At 41.6% G+C, this 18,574-nt stretch overlaps 1 protein-coding gene across 6 annotated transcripts in view; it reads right to left on the bottom strand.

Annotated features, from left to right (window-relative positions):
* Positions 1-1,302: 1,302 nt before the first annotated feature.
* Positions 1,303-18,574, bottom strand: part of PTPN5 (protein tyrosine phosphatase non-receptor type 5) — a 77,416-nt gene continuing 60,144 nt past the window's right edge. For 4 of the 6 annotated variants that reach the window (XM_032113140.1, XM_032113141.1, XM_032113139.1 and 1 more), the window contains exons 10-14: positions 18,065-18,202; positions 14,258-14,368; positions 8,649-8,809; positions 5,840-5,953; positions 3,080-3,173 (exon numbers count right to left, since the gene is read on the bottom strand). In XM_032113140.1, the coding sequence (XP_031969031.1) occupies positions 3,080-3,173; positions 5,840-5,953; positions 8,649-8,809; positions 14,258-14,368; positions 18,065-18,202 (618 nt within the window). Of the gene's footprint in view, positions 3,174-5,839; positions 5,954-8,648; positions 8,810-14,257; positions 14,369-18,064; positions 18,203-18,574 lie in introns of all 6 variants that reach the window. The other 2 variants (XM_032113138.1, XM_032113144.1) reach the window with 2 other exon arrangements.

The following is an 18,574-nucleotide window of genomic DNA, read 5'->3' as shown; positions in this document are numbered from 1 at the left end:
TGTGGTGACCATTGACCAAATGACCAGCAAACAACTGAGGCACTGAGCTAGGCTCTGACCTGTTCAAAGTGTGAAAAAGCTTATGAAACAGAAGACATCACAGTTGGTTCTAAATAAAATCATCTCATATTTGTTATATGCTTACCAACCTGCAGAGAGGAGTTCTGTCCTCTGAGAAACAACTGTGTTGTAGGTACTAATGCTGTGGTCTCTGGTACAAAGAGTCCTGGGCAGTGAGCAGGAGAGAGTGGATGAAGTATGCTTGGAATTTTCATTTAATAGAGAAAGTAAAAAGACAAGCCTAGCAAGAGACATAGCTTAGCTTAGTTCCTATTGTCAGCTCAGTTGCAAACACACTGATTACAGAAGCAGCAGCCCCACTCATCTCAAGTGCTTGCACACGGCCAGAGCTCCTTTCTGCTAATCTTAAACACTTCTTAAGACTCCCTCTGCTGCCAGAAGAGATGAGAACAGCTGATAAAAGGTCCTCCAGATCTCAAATTCTATTAAAAAAAAAAAGTAAAGAAAAAAAGAGAAAGAAATATGTTAATTATGATAAGGCTAAAGAGTAAATAGGAGGATTAGCTCAGAATCTGTTAGACAAAATAACGCTTCAAGAGGCATTTGAATATTTTGATCCTGACCAAGTGGTATTGCTCTTGCCTGGTATCAGGTGGCAGCAGTGCAGCCCTCACCACCAGACCATGCAATGAGGCTGACATGTGCTTTGTAGCAGTGAATTGATGCCAAACAACTTGATTTTATCAACAACCACACTCTCAGGACATTCCACACATGCAGAATGGGAGCGGACAGCTTGCCAGATTTCCGTCATTGGTGTAAACCATTCACTTCTACTCAAGTCAGTGAAGCACTGCCAACTAACACCTGCTGAGGATCTGTGCAAGGACCTCAAACTCTGCCTTAGAGCCCTTTATACCTTGTTTGCCATAGAGCTATTCTCCTCTAGAAAATCTCCTTGTGCAGGAGGCAACTTATACATTGAACTTACCTCCTATATGTAGACTGCTCTCAATCATCAAAAAATATTCTTTAGCAGATGCATGGGAAGCTGATGACAGAGCAAGTAATTTTAGTCACTGAGTCAGTTTTGACATGGAAGGGCACTGAAGAGCTGAAAAGTATTTATAGGGAGTTCCACTTTCAATGTTATTCAGAATATCAGTGGTTATTTTGCTATTTTTAAGGAGTGCTTAGATGGAATAGCGTTACCCCTTTGAAAAAGTTGGTAGCACAGAGGAGAATATAGCTATCAAGATTTACATAAAACTAACAGTCGTGTTATGCTCAAAAGCTTAAGTTTATTGCTCTCTTTAATGACTATCACCAGTATTTTAAAAAAGAATGCCAGTTCTTTCTGCTAGCTTCTCACTGAAGGAAATATTTTAAATACAGCAATAAAATCAAGTGGTTTAAAGATAACACATTTTGCCACACATTCATGCAAACCCTGCAGACAGGATTTTTACAGGTTCATGGATACAGAATAAACACAAAGATGTGTACTGAAATATTGGGAAACTTTCCCCACAGTGATGAAGTTGTAGGCGTAACATTTGAGGCCTTACCCTGCACCTGCTGACGTCAATGGCAAAACATCAGTGGGAGCAGGATCAGCCCTTATTGTTCTGAGTGCTGCTTTACCTTCTCCTGATTAGGAAGTGCAGTAAATTCGCAGAATCTTCTGCACTAATAGAAGCAGTGGGTTTTGGTTATTGTTACAAATAAAGAGAAGCAAGAATACTTTTAGTAGATCATCAGAGCTTCTATTCATGAAACACTCATCTTTCATGTTAAGAATTCTGTGTACCTCCATTTTTCTCTGCTCAGTGGAGCACTAAAACGTGTGCTTACCTCTAAGCATTAAACAAAAACTACAGTCTTCCCAGCCTGATTGAAGTCTAAACCAAAAAGCACAGGCAGCAGTCTGTATTACTGAAAAGGAAACGCTGCTGGACTGGACCAGTGGTTAGAATGGGCTAATGATTGTCTAAATTTGGTTCGAGGGCAAATTTGTCACAAAGAAGCCAACAAGTTCAAACTGATTTTTTTTTTAAAGCTGCCTATAGGATTTGCATTAATTTTCATAGGCACTGGACACATGGTTACCCTCAAAGCTTTGAAACAAGTATAAATTAATAGAATACAAGCGATTTTATTATTAGATTTTTAATAAAGATGAACTAAAAAAAATTCCTCACCTGATTTTGAATCTCAGATTTCAGGAGAAACCGTATTCAGATTGTGTCCTATGTAAAAGTAGAAACTATTTGCAGAAATACAATCTGGTTTTTTGCCAGATGACTAAGATGCCCAAATATTGACAAAGAAAAGGTAAAGCGTGAAGCATTTATGTTCAGATTAATGTCTACTCAGATTCACCCAGCTGTCATGATACTGGGGTACACTGCTGGTAAGAATTCGAGGCAAGAATTTGACTCATGTCGTTGAAATATCTTTTCCCCCTCAGTTCTGGTAACACTGGTAGTGGACTGCTTTAGAAAAAATGAACAAGCAAACATGATGTGTGACACATCATTTCAATGTGAATCTACTTGAGTCTTTCAATGCAGAGGCTCAGAAGGTTTACGATACACACAGTATTCGGTAATTTTATATGTAAAAACAATCAGAAAGAGGCAAAAATTTACTTTCAAGCTTAGTCAACATACGGCACATTTCAGCATGACAATTCAAAAAGTTTCACACTGTAGTTGGATATATTAGCAATGACCTTTTAAAAAATAGCAAACTGAAGACAGTGGATTTTTTTTCTGTTTTTTTTTTCTTGCTTTTGTAACAAATGAAGCTACTATTATTATTTACAGTATAAATATGCCTTTTTTGGTGAAGATTATGTCCTGTCACATATGTTTAAGACAAGGCGTACCTCAGCTCTTAAATGTCAATGCAAACAAGGGCATAAAAGCAATATCAAAGTAAAATATCTTTCCAGCTAAGACAGCTGGGTTACCATGTGTCTCTTATCATATCTGAAATATATCTGAACGCAGTCAAAAGTTCTCTGGGCTTTAGCCTTTAGGAGTATCATGAACACTTATTCTTCTGCTGCTCTAGAAAGCTGTTTTCCATACAAGCTCATGACATGATGAACAAATTGATACTGTTCACAAGTCTGGATCATTCCTCCCCTGAAAGGCAAGAAGAAAAGGGGAGGGAAACAGAAGTCTTATTACTTGCAAACACATGAGGAAGTAGCACAGCTAACATGAAGCTTGTGCTCCACACCAAAGGTCTATTCCAAAGCTTTCTGAAATGAGTGAGAAGTGCCCCTTGATTGCAACCAGCTTCAAGGCTGACCTCGAGCTCCATTTTCAAAGTCTCTGCTAAGCAGGGAACTGAGGGTAGTGGGAACAGGAATGGGCTCTACATACTTTCCCTGGCAGAGGCTCTCCTCCAGGAAAGCATCACCATCATCATTTACTCTCGTATTACCTGAGCACCTGTACTCCAAGAACCCTTCAGTGAAAAGCAATTCCCACCCCAAAGCCCTAGAGAGATAGATGGGAGCAGGGGAATAAAGAGGGGAAGTAGCTTATCCAGGAATTCACAGCTGCACTAGGGACTGAATTTGGGACCAAAGAGGGCCAGGCCAAGCCAGACCAGCCCAGACAACTGATGCAACTTTCCCATTCTGTAAGGACTCTTTCCTCTGTACCATCCCCCATGATGCTCCACAGAGCACTGAAATATATCTGTGTCAGCCTGTGACACACAAGGAACATTAGTCATATCTGACAACTTCTCCCCAAGCAATTCCATTACCAGTGGGGTTGTACCCTGAAGTTGTAGCAACAGAAACACCAGGGTGGCCATTGAGTTTCAGACCACAGGAAATTATTTTCCTTTTCTATCCCATTCCCTGCTATGTGGTGGCTTCCTCCCTTGCCACACATATGCACACCATGACATGTGCTTGCTGTCCAGGCTTTGGCACAGAATTATGTTTTCACCCCTATTTGCCAGAGAAACCTTTGAAATCTGAGTTGCATTGTGGGCAATGACAGCAAATGTCTCTCAGCACTGTGGGAAGGATGCAGGAATGATTACTTCCTCTCCTTAGTCATATTAGGTTATTTTAGGACCATCTGTTGGCCACTGATGCAAAGCCCAATGCACAGAACTTTTCCAAGGGATTTGTGAGGGAATGAAGGGGAAAACATATTTGTTCTCTCCATACCCATGGCAACCTCAAATGTGGTTCTCAGGGCTAATGTCAATCTCTCTGTTTCTGTGTGAAGCAGGGAGGTGCATTTCTTTACACTTCTGCTCTGGCCTGCCTCAGACCTTCTTTCCCTAAGTCCCTGGTGACTCCTTCCCATCCTAGACAGTAATATCAAGCAAGAGGAGGAGACACAGAGTCTTTCTTCCTATAGCAGCTTGGACATTGTCTCAACCTCTCATGATACTTTTGAAGTCTCCTGGAGATTTTGTGGGGGGGTTAGTGAAAATGAGAGCGGGTGGCAGCACGACTTCCAAGAGACTACAAGCCCCATTTTTCAGTCCTTGAAGAAATTAAGGTTTTTCTGTAGGAAGGATGGTGATCTGCTTTCCATCTTGAGTATTTTACCCCATGACATTTAAATGGCTTTTATCTATCCCATCCCACTCTTGAGAGCTACATGGCAGCTACAGAGGTTTTTGCAGTCTTCCTTTCCCCCCTTAAAGTGCCCTTTAAGTGCGATTTTCCTTCTTCAGAATCTTAAAGTGACTGCCAGTTCCCCTCTCCCTTCAAAGCTAGTATTTGCAATTGGCCTGCTGTATCACACACATTTGTAAGCAGGCGCCTTCAACCTTCATTTGTGTGGCGATTTTCCTGTGAAACACTAGTTACAGAGACAAGATATATCACACCCAGACAGATATTTCACTGGACCATGGATAATCAGCACTCACTATTCATATCCTAGTTTTCTTTTTCTCAAGATGCCTTTCCTCGTCTGGGCTAAAATCCACAGAAATAGCCAAATCTCTAAGCCCCTGCAGGTCCCTGTCTATCAGAGCCTCAGCAGGGCAGCAAGCATTTCATTTTTTGCCTCCCACTGAGCATAATTTCTTCTCTGACATAAAGTTCAGCGTGGGGTTGAGGTTCTTTTTTTTCCCTCAGAAAAATCTTTGGTATGTTTTTCGTGACATCTCTTCCCCCGACTACATTTATCATTATCATTAGAGAGAGCACTGAGACATGTTTTGATGGCACTTGAAACCAGTGGGAGAGGAAAAATAACATCTCTGGTACAAAATTCAAGTCTGTTTACTTCATAATCAAACTCAAGGTGGTGTGTTAAGAAATGCTTAACTGGAAACCATCGAATTTGTGGAGATTTTCACAGCTCCTTTCATATGTCTGCAAACACTCCAGGTTGTGCACTCTTCCTCCCCAAGCAATGTCTCTCCCACCATGGCTCACAGCTCCAGCATACAAGACCAGTTTTCATTACTCCTCCTGGGAGGAAAGTGATGATCTGTGGCTCTGAACTTAAGTACAGCAGATTTTTGAGCCTTTGCTTCTGTATGAACATGGGGCCAACTCCTCAGCTGGTAAGAGGTCAGCCCTTGTTGCATGGAGATGGGCAGCTGTGCAGACTTCAACGCCAGCTGTGAACCTAACTCCATTCTAGGGCTGTTCATTAAGGTTTACTGCTCAGGCAGAGATTACAAGTCAGAGGACCATTCTGTCTTGGCCTCCTCTTGGGTTTGTTCTTCCCCTCTTCCTATTTGTTTCTTCTTAAATAAGGGGAAATATTACCCTTTTTCTTTGTTTTTTTATTTCTGGAAAGGAAACGAGCTTTCTTACCTGTCTAACCGTAACTGGCAGGCTGTTCGCAAAATGTCAACTATGCCCTCATTCTTCAGCTGTTTACAGCAGACACTTGTGGCAATAAAGCAGCCAGTCCTCCCGATGCCTGCACTAAGGAAGGGAAAAGCAGAGAGAGGCAGCGGAGATGTCAGAAGGACTTTGGAACTTTCTTGTCAAGCAACTGCCACTAAACGCACAGACCCCATCACCCCTTTTGTCCCTCCGACCTCTGCAAGCTGAGTGCTTCCAGATGGATAGCCATAACTAGGAAAAGATAGTAACTTCAGTGGGATGACATGATTAAGTGTGAGCCCCTCACAGCAAACGGGTGAGCATTGCAGATACAGTGCTAGAAATGGACTACAGGAGACTGTTTGACCCAATATGTTGTTGAACCTCACACTGAACCATTGAAAAAAAGCAGTTAACTGTATTTCTTAGTAAGATTTGGTTTGATGGCAATCCTTGCTTTGATGGCAAACTTTGCTTTGAAATTCTCAATTCTAACAGCTTCTTTGAAAGTTATTTTCATTCACAGGTACAGTAAAAATCCCCAACCCTTGGTTAAATAATTAGAGCTAACAGCAGTATAATAAGTGTGATGCCATTTGCTGATCAGATCTACAATCAAGTAATTGGAATTAGAGCAGGATACAACAAATTCACTGTCAAAACAATTTCTTTAAATTTTCCTGAACTCATTTGTATCTGATACAGTCCTTGGTTAATGACGAGAACTGAGTTTGTTTTCAAAGGCACGGTGCTACAGAAACTGTGAATTCTTATCACCTAACAAACTACCAGCAAATGCTGGGAGCCCTTCTTATGCATAAAATAATTAAGTGAGCATACTCAGGAATAATTACTTGACACAACTACAAGAAATCCTGCTTTCATTCACAGTAATGCAAAACCACTGGCAACAAACATTTAAGCAACACCGGAGTTCATAGTTCACAGCTGCCCACAAGTCCTTCATCTTCCACTTGACCATAACCAAACAGACCATAGCACACAGCTCCTGACACTGTTTCCTGCCCAGAGACCTCAGAGTGTTTTGCAAAGGGAGGGAACAACACCCATTTTTAGATAAAGGAAACAGCACTTGTCCCAGGACAAGCTGCAGGTCTCTCAGTGGCTGAGACACCATCATAATCCCTCCAAGACTGCCCAAGGTGGCACATTATCCACATAGAACACTTTATAATCTTATCACCGTGTTTCTTAGTATTTTTTTTTTCAAATAAAAATGCCTCATTTCTCCCCAGATTAATACTGTGTCATGAAGATGACACCATACAAGAGGACAAAACAAATATGCAAAGCTGGAGTGACATGGTAACCAGCAGCAGATACTGTAGTGCTTCAAGGAGCTCCTAGGGAGTCACAAATTTCCATGGACAAAGAAGACAGTCTTACAAATAATTTCTTATTTTTATCTGGACTCTCCCCAATTTTTCAACATCTGTTTTAAAACACAGGCAGAAAAACTGGACATGTGGTATCACACAAGCATTTTAATAGTGATTACTCCATACTAGCTTATAGTCAGATCTTTGATGACACCAGGCTACCAGCCATTTTGTGCCAAGAGGCTCTTTAAAAACATTCTCATTGTATAATACCCATTTACTATGGCTTTTGGAGAGCAACCATCTGCTGTTTCCTAGAAAACATTATGCAAAATTAAGCAAAATTCTGTACAAAAATAAATTTGGCAAAAATGTATGTTATTGAAATTATGGAAGATTACCCTGGCAAGATAAACTGCATCTCTTACCAGGCTTTCTGCTATTTACCTGTAACAACTGTTTTGAGGACAGACTGTAGTTTCCAAATAATCACATTTAACCTTTCTAAACACTGGCAAAACAGGGCGTCCTTTTAGACCTCTGGAACTTCTCCAATTTTCCAAGAATAGCAATTCATCTATACTAGACTTTAATGGTTTACAGTGTAAGAACCAACTTTTTAAAAACACTTTTGGATGAAAATCAACCAGCATATCTGATTTAATAGTGGCTGCTGATGCTTAACACGCTCCCTAGTTAGTAGTGCAAAAGAACGTACTTCATCATGTCTACAAATGGTAAGTACATCATCCCACTTCTTTCTGAGGACAGAAGAGAAGTATCTATCCTCATCCATTTTTATTCTGCTCTGATTGATAATTACAATTTTCTAATCAGGCATCAAACCACTGTAGACTTTTCTCCTTCCACAGAAAAAGCTTTAATCTTTGCCAGGGATTTTTACTGATACTTCAGTTTTACTATCAGTTACATACATTTCCTGACTATTGATTAGTACTTGCTGTAATCAGCTTTGCCACTCTTTCATTTATGTGTTACATTTAAATTATTGTCTTTGGCCTAATAATGATTTAAAAAAAAAAAAGCAAAGAAGGGATCCACAAAACAGGGGGATTTGATGCTTAAAGTTGAATGCTATTATTTGTCTGCTTGCATGTGTCTTCCTATTCAATTTCACCTGAAGTATGTTAATCTTTGCTAACCTGGCCCTTAAAAGATAATTAAAGGCATATATTACTGGTAAGGCAAATGAAATGGAATTGTTCTTGCAAGCAACTGAGCCACCGCCAGCTCCTGTGTTTAACTCAATCTGTATCTGAATGCAACACTTGGTAATAGAAAATCATTGTCATTAAGGCTTTGAAGTCCCAAGCATATTTCAGAAGCAATTGGGCAAGACTGCGCATGTGTGACTGACGGCTGATATGGCAGTCTCTGCACTATGTCACTGTATGCAAAGAAGCCCTTAGAATTCAGACACAACATTCATTTACCTGCAGTGAACAATCACTGGGGCATTCTTCTCCTCTGCACTCTGCATGGCCTCTTCCACTTCCAGTACTAGCTGTAACAGAGGAGGGGCCTGGTCTGGTGTCTTCTGGTCTGGCCAAGATGTGTACCAGTAATGTTTCAGGTTTCTGACTTCTTCTCCTTTCTGCAATCCAGTTAAGACAAACACCACAAAAGTTTTACAAGAACTTCTCATTGTAAATTGATACTGAAACATGGCCTTCCTTTTAAGGCTGAGATGATTAAATCAATCTGCTGAAAAGACAACACAGCTGGGCACACACAGTCCAGGAGATTGCTGCAGAGCAGTGATGAGATCTTTTTGACACAGGTGGTGGAGGAGCCAACAAGAAGACCTTGTATTAAATACATGGTTGGGCATGTGATGTTTGGGGGCAGTGACCAAGAGACAGTGGAGGATCCTACACAGAAGAAACAAGGGCAGTAAGTAGGATACAAGCCTGAACTTTGGGAGAGATAACTTTGATTCCTTCAAGGACTTAATTGCAGGAATCTCCTGAGTTAGGGCTCTAGAATAGGGGATCCAAGACAGCTCATTAATATTCAAGCATCACTTCCCCCAAGATCAATTTTGGTGCATCCCTCTGGGTAAGAAATCATGCAAAGAGGGCAGGAGCCGTGCATGGATGAACAAGAAGCTTCTGGCAAAACTCAAGCACAAGAAGGAAGTTTATGGAATATGAAAAAAGGGACAGGGCACTTGGGAGGAATACAGGAATGCTGTCAAAGTGTGCAAAGATGAGACAAGAAAGGTTAAGACCCATTTGGAATTAAATCTGACAAGGGATGTCAAGGACAACAAGAAGGGTTTTCTTCAGTTGCATCAGTAACAAAAGGAAGAGCAGGGAAAATGTAGACCCTCTGCTGAATGAGGTGGGAGCCCTGGTGGTGGAGGATACAGAAAAGGCAAGAATTACTGAATGCCTTCTTTGTTTCAGTCTTCATTGCTAACACTGGCCCTCAGGAATCCCAGACCTTGAAGGCAAGAAATTCTGGAGAAAAAGACAACTTTCCTTCGGTTGATGAACGTGGGGTTACAAAGCATTTAGGTAAACCTGACACCTGCAAATCCATGGGCCACAATGGGATCTACCAATGAGTGCTGAGGGAGCAGGCAGATGCTACTGCTAAGCCACTCTCCATCATCTTGGAAAGATCATGGAGAACAGGAGAGATGCCTGAAGACTGAAGGAAAGCCAATGCCACTCCAGTCTTCAAAAAGAAGACAAGGAGGACCCAAGGGGCTACACACCAGTCAGCCTCAGTTCCATCCCTGGAAAGGCAATTAAACAGTTCACCCTGGATATCTCCTCTAAACATGCAGAGGAGAAGACTTATCTGGAGTATTCAGCATATATTTACCAAAGGGAAATCATGCTTGACCAATCTGAAGGGTTTCTATGATGGCATGACTGGCTGGGTGGATGAGGGGAGAGCAGGGACATTGTCTACCTTGACTTCAGCAGGGCTTTTGATCCTGTCTCCCATCACCTCCTCATGAAGCATAGGTTAGATGAGCGGACAGCGAGGTGGATTGAGAACTGGTTGAATGGGTTCAGATGGCTGTGATCAGCAGCAAAGAGTCCAGTTGAAGGCCTGTAGCCAGTGGCCTTCCCCTGGGATTAGTACTGGGTCCAGCACTGTTCAATTTACTCATCAGTGACCTGGATGAAGGGGCAGAGAGTACCCTCAGCACATTTTCTGATGATGATACAAAACTGGGAGGAGTGGCTGACACACTCAAAAGCTGTGCTGCCATTGCATGAGACCTGGGCAGGCTGGAGAGTTGGACATAGAGGAGCTGATGAAGTTCAACACAGGCAAGTGCAGAGTCCTGCACCTGGGGAAGAATAACCCCAGGCGCCAGTACAGTTGGGGGGCTGACCAGCTGGAAAGCAGCCTTGTGGAGAAGGACCTGGTGGACAACAAGCTGTCCATGAGCCAGCAGCACCCTTGTGGCCAAGGAGGCCTATGGTGTCCTGTGGTATCTTAAGAAAAGCAGGAGTCAGGTTGCAAGCAGTGATCCTGCCTCTCTAGCCAGCCTTAGAGAGGCCTCACCTGGAGTGCTCTGTCCAATTCTGGGCTCCCCAGCTTGAGAGAGACAAGACACTACTGGAGAGAATCCAGTGGAGGGCCATGAAGATGCTTAGGGCACTGCAGCACCTCAGAGGGAGCAGGGCCTGTTTAGCTTAGAGGAGAGACAACTGCGAGGGGACCTTATCAAAGTCTATAAGTATCTGAAGGGAGGGTGTCAAGAAGATGGGGCAAGACCCTTTTCAGTAGTGCCCAGCTACAGGACAAGGGCATTGGGCACAAACTGAGATACAGAAAGTTCCATCTGAATATGAGGAAAATAATTTTTGAGGGTGACACAGCACTGTAAGAGACCGCACAGAATGGTTGTGGAGTCTCCTTCTCTGAGATATTCAAAACTCACCTGGACATAATCCCATGCAACCTGCTTTAGGGGAACTCGTTTTAGCCGGCAGGTTGGACCAGATGATCTCTGGTGGTCCCTTCCAACCCCAACTATTATGTGAATGCTAAATGGAACAGAAATCCAAATCGGAAGCCACACAACACAGAAATCTGGACTTCAAATATCATGACTGCATTTCAGTAAACTGCCTTACAAAAAAAAACAAACCCAAAAACCAAAAAATTCCTCCCCCCGCAAAGTATTCTGCTCTTTTAGTGCCAAGAACTGTGTGCAAAACACTCCAGGCAGTCTGTTCCCTCTTGACAGATTCATTCAGCAAAGCCAGAGCTGTGCTTGTGACATAATTGCTTTCATAATGTATTTGACAGACAGAGAGCCAGGAGCCATATCTCTGTCTCTGATAGCTAGATAAATAGATGAGGAAGAGAGATGAGAGCTTATTTTTCTATCTCTTCTGACAGACAGACTTATATCGGTCTCCTGTCAATTCTATTCTTCTCTTAAACATGGTGAGAAATTCAGAGGCAATACAGAAGGTGGGAATTGTACCTAGCTGCAGTCCAGGTCTTTTTGAGAGACACAAATTCTGATTCTCTGTCTCAGCATGGTTATGAATATTGCAAATGTGCTGTTTCCTTTTTGGAGTGCCAAGTAGCACTGTGAGCTTCTGATTTTGGGTGTTCAAAGTGATATCCTTCTGTCTGGTTTCTAAAGGTGCAAAATAGTAACATGGCGCTCAGGGAACTGGCCTCACCCTTGCAGCCATTGCACAAGCCAGCTGGCACAGGGCAAAGTAAATGTTTTCAAAAGGTCCAAGAACAGAAGTGTTAGCTTCCACAACCCTCCCTTCAACACATGGCTGGCTGAGTTGAAGAGAGAGGAAAAAAAAAAAAAAGACAAATTTTGTTCCTTCTAAAGAACAAGGCACAAAAATCTGAAAATAGTTTGTCATCTATACTCCCAAGTCCCTCCCTATGCTTGTCAGTCACTGGATGCTAAGAGTGCTCTGTGGTTGTGCCATTTTCCATCCTTCTCTTTGGATGACAGAGCTTTTGCACAGCTTTACAGTGAACTAGACTGGGAAAGCAATCACATTAAATCTTTTTCCTTTCTTGCGATGGATTAATTTTTGGATAGATCAATCAGTTTCTCCCTTGGCTTGGCACACAGTCACAGACACTTGTGAGGGCACATGGGAGATGGCACAAGGGTCGGAACAAGAGAGCCGGACAAAGGGAGGCTCAGCTTCATTGAGATGCTGTTCCATCTTGTGCTGGGTTTAAAGTGCTCACTGAAGTGTAGCCATAGGATCCTTAAGGCTATGTCTAGCTCACTTCAGGAAGAGAGAGTCTTACTATCATAGCACAGAGTCTGGCCTTAGGTTATTTACCCTAGGGAGAAAATACTTTAAGAGAGCCTAACTAGTTTGTCATGAATAGCTCACTACAGTAAATCCGATCAACACTGCTCTGAAATGCAGTTGCTTTTGAATGTGTGACTATGTGTGAGTCACAGAAGTTATGAACGCCCAATTCTTAACTCAGTTGTGAGAAATTATAACAAAAATGTTGTCAATAACACTGAGAGAAAAGCAAAAGTCATCTGAAGAAAAACATGAATCACTACCTAAATCATTTAGTTGACAGCAACAGGAAACAGACAAAGTTCTACTGATGAACTCTGGATGCCTTTAGTTTTGCCTACGGTGCTAGAAGTTTTATGCTTCTGCTTAGAGAACCCTGACTTCTGTGGTTCTGTACACTTCTGCTTTGACTTGAACAAAATATTCTCTATTGATGGTTCCCTGAGACTGAGAAGGCTTGGGAAGAGCTAGGAGGAAGCAAGATTTAATTGACAGTTTGAAGTCTACCATCACATATGCTCTAGCTGAGATCCTGACTCAGTGGCTAGACACTGGCAGCTTTTTCTGAGAAAGGAAAACAAGCCATCCCTATAGCCTGAGCTTTTTCCAAATTCCCAGAACTTGCCAAATCTTGTCCCCTATACTGAGAGAAAAATGACAGTCTGCTCTGTAAAGCATGCAGTAATCATGTATTTGTGATCACTCCTGTTTAAGGGCAAACTGAAGCCAATTCATGGCTTTTCCAGTTTTCAGTACCAAGTCATTTAATATATGCATGGTTCAGAGCTGCTGCTCCACTATTGCGATTAAATGACAAAAGTACAGCTCTAGGGAATGGTAACTTAACAAATGGAGTCTTTATTTCATCTTTGGAACTCAGCAGTTCACATCCTGACATTTGCAGATGGGGGAAAGAGACATTGCCCCACTAGCACTGAAAACTAAACCATTGTCTAACTGAAAAGCAAAACCAGATGAGCTGCAAGTCTGTAACATGTAAATATTCTTCACTTCCCACTTGTCAGGGAGTATGATATTCTCCTTGCTGCCTTTGCCAAAAGCATGAGTGACAGACTTTCTACACTCTGAATCCAGACATAGGATGTCATATGCTGGCTTTCTGCCCATTAGCATATGGCTGAAGAGACTTGAAACTGGTTGGATAAAAGGAGAGTTTTTTCAGCCTGGAAAACAATTTTCATGTTATACTGAGGTCGGGGTAGATCTGGCAGATGAAAGATGTATGAAGATTATGTAAACAGACTGTTACTAAAACATGTAGCTTGATATTCTAGAACATAGCAATGAAAAGAGTTGTAAAATAGAACTCTGGGGCTTTGGATTACTTAAAAAATTAAACCAGTGCTAAAACTTTCTATTCACAAGATGACAGAATGGTTACTGGTATATCAAACTACACTTGCAAAGTAAGAAGCTCTCTGCGAGTTTCCATTTAATTCTAAATGATCAATGAACCCGGAGGACAAAGGCACAGAATGAGTCACTGGTTTCTTACCCAGTGAAGCCCCTACTACTACAGCTGGCCTGGTGGCTTTCAGACTGTACACATGCAGCCTAAACCTCTGACTGCTTATTTTCCTGCAGCCTTCATGCTGGTGAGCTGGGCAAAGCTATGACGACTTCAGTAACAAAAAGATGTATTTGTACAGCAGTACATTGTGCAGAAGCTTTCTACACAGCTCCCCCTGAACATCTGCATTTATAGGTTTAGACAGCTAAGCTACTGTGAGTACATTGGAATGATTTACCTTTAGGGTGATGAGCCTTAAACGGTAATCGTCTGCTTGTATGACTCTGTTAACTGTGATTTCTATTCCTTCATAGGTGACCTGTTCCTCTGGCCAATACTCTGTGCATTTCTGTGTGCAATATAAAACAAATCCAGTTAAGCAGGTATCGAGGGAGGTTCCGTTTTTTTCTCCTCTGAAACTGAATATAGCACATGCCCAGACAAATATGAATAAATTTTGTTTCTATAATAAGAACAAGTTTTCACTTACTAAACAGGGACCACATTTCAGCTGATTTTTGCTGCATCCATAATAGCCTGATTGCTTGATTAAAAATGCACAAATCAAGTAATTACTAACCAATGCTTTTAAATACACACATCCTTATTTATCTTTATGCAACTGATGTGCATTTTGAAGGTTCATTAGAGAGGCTGGTGGCAATGTGCTTGTGTTTTTAAATTAATTCTTTTCTTAAGATAATAATGATTAGTGTAATATACACTAGTTACCAATATATCTGTGCTGCATATATACTGATGTAGAAACACAAAGTATAGCTTTTCTATTTTTTATAAAGGCTCAATGTTCTCTGAATATAAAATGATCATTTGCATATGTTTTTGCACAAAATAACATGACTGGGGATGTTTGGGGAAATAGATTATGTATCAAAATCCACTTAAAATTGTCAGTGAGACTCTTTCAAAGCTAGGGAACTAAAAGGCAGCAATAGCTGTGAGAGAGATTGGACTACTACATTTGATTTTGCCAAAAACCAGTAAGAGATGCAGCCAGCACAACCTGACACTTAGAAACACAGAAACTATAGTCCATTTGCAGACCTACTTTGTGGTACTGATATACTAGAGATGAGCCAGTGAAAATCTGTAAGCACACCTATAAACTGTTGATTATCATACAGAAATCGGGTACTTCCTCAACAAAATGTGCATAAAGACATCAAATCATAATAAATGCCAGATAAGGCAGCAACAACTCTACTGATTAAAGATGTTCAACCTTAGCAATTAAGGGGTACTATTGCTTTTGATTCCTTTAGAGAGAACTTCCAAGGTTGCCTGCAAATAGAGCTGGGTTAGGAGAGGTTTCAGGTCAGCTGGGAGAGGAAAATGGTAAAACCAACAGTAGGAGAATCAGACAGCAAAACAGGACTTGCAGTAAACTGAATTGAAAGAAAGGCCCACATCTTTTCTGAGCCTGAAGAATTTAATGCTGGCTCTGACTGCACAGGCCACTGAACTAGGCCACTGAAGGAGAGCTAAAAAAGACGGTGGTTTTGTATGCAGTTTCTCTAAACTAATCAATATGCAAAGGCAGAGACAGGCATTTCAAGATGGTGCACAAATTAGTTCATGGGCAAGGAATGACGCGAATGAGGCAGTCTGAGGAAAAGGCTCCCTTGTGATAATGCAAGAAGCTATTTCATTATCACAGGGGAGTAGGTATCTGCTGTTCAACAAACCTCAGGAAAGATGATGCTTGTAAGATTCCTCTTTTACACAGCTGTACACAGTCTTGAAGGAAACAAGTTGAATCATTTTGCTCTCCCCCACCAAATGTAATTCCACTTGAGGAGAAAGACTAACAACAGAAAAGCACCTTGCATAGTTACTGAGTGAAAATTTTTGTGTGGGAGAATCAAGTGTTGTTCCATCTGCACAGTACATCAGTTAATAACCCACTGGGAGTGTGGCCCACCATGTCTCTGTAAAGTTTTTTATGCAGATTGTGTTTTTTCTTCTTCTACTCATAAACTGCAGAATCCACTGCAAAAATTGTTGAGAGTGCTATCAGCTATCAATAGCACAGACATTGCTCTGCTTAAAGGAGTAGAGTAAGATTGCCCACTCATTTCTGTGGGCTGTCTGTCAGTTCAGATTAGAAGTGACAGAGGGCTGAGGTGCAAAGCTTTTAATACTCACATCAGCGAAGTCATTGCACTGAGGAGAGACACAAAGCCTCTCTTACTAGCATCATTGCCGAACAAAACTTTTGGGTTTGAATCTATGTACTTTGAGTCCTGTTATTCATATATTAATATATGTGTTGCAGGTAAACGGCGTGAATATAGAAGACATTTACATGAAAGGACCCTGGATTTATGGCTGAGATTCCTGACACCATTAATTTTTTGGCACAATATGTACCAGAAAAGACTCAGCAGCTCTTGTGATATACAGGCCGTAGCAAGCTGCAGTTCTATAGTGCATCAGCACTGCAGTGCACTGCTTCCCAAGACTGACAAGAGGGGTGAAACACTTGGTCAATGCTGGTAAGAGGCAATTCAGACACAAAGGTTATTTTGCACTCCTGTTACACAATCTTGCTATGAAAACTATAGTGGAAGAACATATCACCAGATATGTCATTCAGGACCAGCATTTCCTCTGCGTCTTCTTTAAACCTCAAAGTCCTCAAAAAATTCTGGGGCACTGACTGTGTCATGACATTTTAATGTTGTATGTGCCAGAAACCGGCAACTTTGATTAATGAACAAGTTATTGCTTCAATGCTGCTGCTCAGATACAGGCAGATGCAAGTTTAAAACATTAGTGAAAACAAAACATTTAGATCAGCAACATACTCTGCTGTGCATCAGCAATGCCTTGACAGGACATGTCCAATGAGCCAGCTGTAATAACTGACCATTTTTAACTTGCAAAGTGTGATAATTCTGTGTCAGTCTTGTTCATGTCGTCTTTTCAGTGAAGTTCAAGGTTAAATTAATCTACTTTATAACTATGAAAAGCTAAAGGTTTGTGCACATGCATGATTATGGGCACTAAGCTTCCAGCTAGCAGATAAGCCATTATAACTCTGTCTATATGCTGGATGTATGCTCATATTCTTTGGCTTCTAAGCATCTAAAGCTTCTTCTCCAAAGCAAAATCCCTCACCTAAATTACTAATCCGTTCTCAAGGACAAGCCTGACATACGCTGCTGATGCAGCTTAAACTTTGGATATCTCCACTCAACCTTGCTGCTAGTGGTGAGGGAGGATGCAGAGTCCAACACATGACCAGACCACTTTCTCACATCCTACACTGCCATTAAAGGCACATGTGAGCTCAGCTACCTGTCTGTGAGCTGAAGCCCAGGCACAAAGTTCTTGCAACTCTGCTATGGGGGAAAGATTTCAGCAGGTAAGTAATGAACAGCTGGAGGGCTGCAGTATTATAAACTGCAAAAAAAAAAAAAAAAAAAATTCACTTAAGGTAGATTAGCACAAACACCACTACAGTTTAATTTCTGGAAGTAGGTGGCAAATATAAAATTTCAGCATCTTAATTTCAGTATCTCATACACATTCCCTAGCCACATTCAGGGAAAGGTCCTCAATATCCAAGTCAGTTCTAGCTGTTGATTATCATACAGAAATCGGGTACTTCCTCAACAAAATGCGCATAAAGACATCAAATCATAATAAATGCCAGATAAGGCAGCAACAACTCTACTGATTAAAGATGTTCAACCTTAGCAATTAAGGGGTACTATTGCTTTTGATTCCTTTAGAGAGAACTTCCAAGGTTGCCTGCAAATAGAGCTGGGTTAGGAGAGGTTTCAGGTCAGCTGGGAGAGGAAAATGGTAAAACCAACAGTAGGAGAATCAGACAGCAAAACAGGACTTGCAGTAAACTGAATTGAAAGAAAGGCCCACATCTTCTCTGAGCCTGAAGAATTTAATGCTGGCTCTGACTGCACAGGCCACTGAACTAACTTCTGTTTGCTGGCTTAGTGTCTGTGCTGAAAATATCTGCTGGAGTACGGATAAAAATACAGACTGGATGTAACAGCATTACCTCATTCATCTCTTCTATATTGGTAATCATGACAATGATGGGAGAGCGCTCCTGCCACACCATTCTCCAGAAGTCAGTGACAGTGTTAACTATCGGTCCCTGAGTAGCAATATATACCTTTTCCTGTCCTCCATAGCCCTGCCAACAAAACAACAAGAGATCAGTTTTAACAGGGATGTCCACCACAACCTTGCAGGTTCACCCTTTAAAACAGAGAGCTATCCTGGTTGAAATGCTGACTCCATGGCACCAGCTCTCCTCTCTGTCTCTCTCCTGCACACGTGCACATGGAGCGAAGGCACAGTACGGACTCAGGTAATTCCAGCAAAGAGTGTCCAACAGCCTTGAGGTGACTCTGGCTAGGTCATGAGCCTTATTCAGGCTGATTATCCACTGCCTTGGTTAGGCCAGCTGACAAGGAATTTGCATCAAGAACTGCAGAAGTATGTTTCTGTCTGGTCTGAATCTGTACAGGTGCACTTTGAGATTTGGGTTTCAGCTAATGTAAGC

Source organism: Corvus moneduloides, chromosome 6, assembly GCF_009650955.1.
Source record: "Corvus moneduloides isolate bCorMon1 chromosome 6, bCorMon1.pri, whole genome shotgun sequence".
Lineage (NCBI taxonomy): Eukaryota > Metazoa > Chordata > Aves > Passeriformes > Corvidae > Corvus > Corvus moneduloides.
The sequence above is the reverse complement of the archived record's forward strand: the minus strand, read 5'-3'. Positions and strand labels throughout refer to the sequence as shown.